Source organism: Patiria miniata, unplaced genomic scaffold (genome assembly GCF_015706575.1).
Source record: "Patiria miniata isolate m_02_andy unplaced genomic scaffold, ASM1570657v1 HiC_scaffold_29, whole genome shotgun sequence".
Classification (NCBI taxonomy): Eukaryota; Metazoa; Echinodermata; class Asteroidea; order Valvatida; family Asterinidae; genus Patiria; species Patiria miniata.
The window spans coordinates 4,805,188-4,810,571 of record NW_024037068.1 but is presented as its reverse complement, the minus strand read 5'-3'; the positions used below and the strand labels follow the sequence as shown (position 1 = coordinate 4,810,571).

General features: G+C 46.5%; 1 protein-coding gene across 1 annotated transcript; it reads right to left on the bottom strand.

Moving 5' to 3' along the window:
- Positions 1–2,143: 2,143 nt before the first annotated feature.
- Positions 2,144–5,131, bottom strand: LOC119735882 (uncharacterized protein K02A2.6-like). The gene has a single exon (XM_038209827.1). It carries the CDS (start codon positions 5,129–5,131, stop codon positions 2,144–2,146), a length of 2,988 nt encoding a protein of 995 aa, XP_038065755.1.
- Between the last annotated feature and the right edge of the window lie 253 nt (positions 5,132–5,384).

Here is a 5,384-nt window from a genome sequence, read left to right as displayed (position 1 = left end):
ACGGTTGTAAGCGTAGTACCCAGCGTTCAATTCGGGCACACGGTTTGGAACGGGGTCCATATGACCGCGAGTGGCTTGTGGTCAGTTAGAAGCTCAAAGTCGCGTCCGTAGTTATAGGCATGGAATCTTTCGCAGACCCAAACCAACAACAGCGCTTCCTTTTCTGTTTGCGAATATCTTCTCTCGCAATCGGTCAGGCTGCGGCTCGCATAGCAGTTTGGAACCAAGGCCGAGAAAACTCCGAACCTCTGATACGTTCTCGGGCTCTCTAAATTCGGATACGGCTCTGACGCGTTCTTGCGTGGGACCAGTGCCCTTCTCGGACAACAGGATCCCCATGAATACTAGCCGGCTCATGTTGAATTGGCACTTCTCAGCATTCAGGGAAAGACCTAGCTCCTGCAATCTGCGCAACACTGCCAGCACTCTACTGTCATGGGTATTTTGGTCAGGGCTATGTACAATTATGTCGTCCGAGATATTTTCTACGCCTACAATACCTGCTAGCGCTTTTGCGATAATGTACTAGTACTGTTCGCTCGCAGAACTTACTCCGAACAGAAGTCGTTTGAACTGATATAGACCGCAATGCATGACAAACGTCGTGATCCCTCGCGACTCCGGGGCGAGTTCCAACTGGTGGTAACCCCATTTGAGGTCGAATTTGCTGAAAACCTTTGAGCCGTTCATGCTTTGCAAAAGTTCATCCACAGTAGGAATTGGATGACGGCCGCGTATGATCGCTTCATTCGCGCGTCTCATGTCAAGACAAAGTCTAATGTCGCCGTTCGGTTTCGGTACCACAGCGACAGGGTTGACCAAAGGTGTCAGGCCATCAACGGCTTCGATTATGTCAAGGCGCTCTAGTTCGCGTATGTTTTGTTCTACTCTACTACGCAAATTGAATGGCGTTCGCCTAAGGGGCTGCGCAACTGGCGAAACTGAGGTGTCGATGTGGAGCTTAACTTGCTCAGTTTTCAGCTTACCCACGCCTCCGAACACCCCAGGAAACTGCTGCTGGTATTGCTTGGCCTTGTCACCGCTCATAGCTGAGCTGTTCTTAGTGCATCTGTCAACTTTGACCTCATCTATAGTGCCGGCGTGGCCGCTTACAGCATTGATTCCGATTTGGAGTACGCCCAGTTTATTGATGTGTCTTTGCCAAGTAACGGCACTCCCTTTCCTTTGATGACGATAAATTCGGCTCGGGTAGATCTGCCTGATACCTGCACTTTGCACTCGAACGTACCCTTGAGTGACAGGGGACGGTCTGCGCCATACGCCCACAGCTTTTTGTCTGGTGGGGCTACATGGGATTTGTTATGTCTCGGCATCCATTTATGGCATTTATTCATGATCGTTTACGGAGCTTCAAGGCACAAACATCTAAGCTTTTAACAGTGTCTGAGACGAACTCTTGTTTAACGTACAAGTGCTGTATACACTACTTACGTACAAGTAAACACTACTCTAAAGAGCATGCGCAGTAACTATTAAACCAATATCTAACATTCCTCCCCTTTTAAAACAAAGCAAGGGCATTATTTTTATTTTTTTTTTAACAACAATAAACTTTAAAACACCAATGAAATTTGGTTTAATTTCAAAACTGTTGTACTAATTACCAAAATGTTTCTTGTGCACATGTAATTTACTTAAAATGCTTTGTAACACGAAAGTAGTCACCTTGTTATTTTGGTAAAATAACACTAAAAACTTTTATGGTGAAGTGTGATTGACTGGTTATTTTTGCACACTTTTAATCTATTTGTAAGTTACGTAATCTTTGAGATAATCTGGGGGGCGTGTAACTCTGGTAGACACTCTCAATGGTGGAGACTGATTCGGCTCAGGAGTGGGATTAGAATCCTCTGGTTGTTCAGATATCTGGCTTGTATTTGTATCTGTGTTGATAGGCAGTGGTACGGTTTGGTTTTCATCTATGCTGACCGGGATTATGACATCACGTTTGTTTTCCGGTGCAGGTAGGTGTTCAACTTTTCTCATGTGGTCAATGTGGTCTAACTGCTCGACCATCTGTCAGGTGTATCTCATAGAGACTAGGGCTTATTTCACTTTGAACAGTACCACGGAGCCATGTTGGGCCTGCTGCAAAATTCTTCACTAAGACGTGATCTCCTGTTTAAAAACATCTAGGTTTAGATCCTCTGTCCGCCTGGTCTTTCATCTGATTCTGCTGTCGTTTCAGCTTCTTGGCAAGATCTGGGCGAAGCTTGTCTAGTTTGGTAAGTATTTGACGTCTGTACAGGAGCTCACTTGGACTTTTTCCTGTACTTGCTTGTGGAGTAACTCGATACTGAAGTAGAAACTTCTGCAGTCTCATCTCAAGGTTACATCCTTTCATCTTTTTCATGCCATTCTTAACTGTCTGAACAGCTCTTTCGCCCAGACCATTGCTGGATGGGTGCTTTGGAACAGTTTGTATGTGTTCAACTCCGTTGTTGGTGAGAAAGGTAAAGAACTCCTCTGACACGAATGGTGTGCCATTGTCGCTTGCAATGACATCTGGGATTCCATGCGATGCAAACATTCTCCGCACCACCTTGATGGTAGACGCTGATGAAGCAGAGTTGACTGGCACTGCCTCAATCCACTTACTGTGTGCGTCGACCACAATAAGCACTTCTCGACCTTCATCTAAGGCATAATCTATGTGCAAGCGTTGCCATGGACGCTCTGGAAATTCCCATGGGTGTATCGGGCTCTGCTGGGGCATCTTCTGGCTTTCCTGGCAGACTTTGCATCCTTTGACGAGTGTTTCCAACTCCTTGTCAACTCCTGGCCACCAGAAGTTAGATCGTGACAGCATCTTCATTTTCACGATCCCTGGGTGAGTAGCATGCAATTCTTGCATCAGGCGCTTACGTAGCTGGAAATCTTGTGGGATCACCACCCTTGAATCCCACAGCACAACACCATCTTCTAAGCTGAGCTCCAACTGTTTGGTGGTGTAAGATGACATCTCTCCCTTGATGTGTCCTTCTGGCCATCCTCGCAGGATGTAGCTACGTACTTTGGAAAGAAGCGGGTCTTTGTCTGTTAAGACCTTTACTTCCTGTGCATCTACTGGTCGGCCATCTACGTCATCAAGCAAGTTGATGCGTGACTTCACAGCTGATTCATCCTCCAATATGTCATGCATCCAGTGGATTTTCTCTTCCACGGTGCTCTCTACAGGCAGTCGTGATAACGCATCTGCGTTTGTATGAAGCCGGCCTGCTTTGTGGATGATCGTGTACTCATATGCTGAGAGTAACATGTGCCATCTTGCTACTCTGGCTGAAGACATAGGGCTGGCTGGCTTGTCTCCAAAAAGCGATACCAATGGCTTATGGTCTGTAACGATGCGAAAACGGTTGCCATGCAAGTACTTATGGAAACTTTTCAGTCCAAAGACAATCGAAAGACCTTCCTTCTCATATTGGGCATAGTTTCGTTCACAAGGCGTCAATGTTCTGGAGGCAAAAGCTATAGGCTTTTCTGTTCCGTCAGGCATTTCGTGGCTGATAACGGCGCCTAACCCATAAGGGCTAGCGTCCGTCTGAAGCAACACTGGCTTGCGGGGGTCAAAGTGAACTAGCAGCGCATCACTTTCCAACAACTGTTTGGAAGTATCGAAAGCTTGTTGCTGTGCTGGACCCCATTTGAAGTTTGGGCTGGTCGAAGTCTTCTGGCTTGCTTTACACTTCGTTCCACTTTTGTACTCGTCTTTCAGTAGCATGGTCAGTGGTGCAATCTGTGTCGACAAGTTTGGCAGAAACTTGCGATAATAACCCAGGAGACCCAAGTACGCTTTCAGCTCCTCCTGGTTCTTGGGCACGGGTGCTAAGCGAATGGCTTGTACCTTGTCCTCCAACGGTCTCATTCCTTCAGCATCAATGGAATGGCCTAGATACGTCACCGATTCTCGTAGGAATTCACACTTCTCCTTCTTGATTTTCATCCCATGTTTTTCCAATCGCTGGAGTACAGCTTCAAGATTTGCCAGATTATCGGCATCATTTCTACCTGTGATGATAATATCATCTAAGTATGGGCGGCACATGGGTATGTCGGCTATCAGGGACTCTATTGTCCTCTGGAACAATGCTGGGGCTGAGGCCAGTCCAAAAGGAACTCTGGTGTACTGGTACAGTCCACGATGCGTATTGATAGTCGTGTATTTGCGGGCATCTTCATCAAGCTCGATTTGATGATAGGCGTGTGACAGGTCATTTTTTGAGAATTTCTTGCCACCTTGGAGGTCTTGCATCATATCCTCCAATGTCGAAAGTGGGTACTGTTCCAAGCGTAGCACCTTATTTGCAGTCAGCTTGTAGTTCCCACAGATGCAAATCTGTCCGTTAGGCTTTGGGGCAACCACAATTGGGCATGCATAATCTGCAAACTTCACGGCTTCAATCTCTCCTTGCTCCAACATTTCATCGAGACTCTTGTCGATTTTCTGTCTAGCAGCATAGGCAACTGGAGCGGCCTTGTAGAATTTAGGGGCATCATCCACAGGGTACAGTTTGGCTTTGAAACCTTGCAGATGTCCCAGGCTGCTGTCATCAAATACTTGCTCATGGGATTTTAGCATTTCCTTCAAGTTGGCTGTCACCAGTTTGTTAGTAGTTGCTGCACCCTCAGTGCTTTCTTTTACAGCGTGGCGTGACAATACCTCGGTTAATGGCAGTGGAATTTGCTGTATCCACTCTCTCCCAATCAAACTTACTCCTTCTTCCACCACTAGCAATGGTAGGACTTTAGGATTAGAAGAAGCATATCTGACAGTGACTTCTGCTTCTCCAAGTATTTTGACTTTAGCTCCTGTATACGTCTTGAGGCTGACTTTACTTGGGCGGATGGTACCTAGCTTTCCAACTTTCTTATACGTCTCATACGAAACAATGGTCCACGGACTTCCTGTGTCCAGTTCCATAGTTATGCTGCTGTTGTTGATCTCTAGCTCCATCTGGTATGGCTTAACTGACAGCTTGTTGACAGTGTTTGCTTCTGGCTCCAAATGTTTTAACATTGTAAAGTCATCTGTGATATCTTGAGGTGGTTCGTCATCAGTCACATCAAGAAGATGATGAGCTCTTTGCTCGTAGGGCTTCTTATTGGTCATCTTCGAACGATACTCCTTTACTTTATCGCACTGGCTCTTAGTATGACCGATTTGCTGACATTTGTGGCATGTCTCCTTGATGAAAGAGCAGGTGTTGGCAAAATGGCGTCCACCACAGCGCCAACATCTGTGTTCACGGCTCTGGAACGAACCATCACCCTGGGGCTGCGTTGCTCTTGGTTCTTGTCGATCACTTGATCGGGGCTGTCTGGGCTGTCTGGGGACACTTGGCTTTTGTGGGGGCTTTTTGTAT

Excerpts from the sequence above, each read along its gene's own strand:
- LOC119735882 (XM_038209827.1), bottom strand. The coding sequence starts at position 5,131 with ATGACCAATAAGAAGCCCTACGAGCAAAGAGCTCATCATCTTCTTGAT.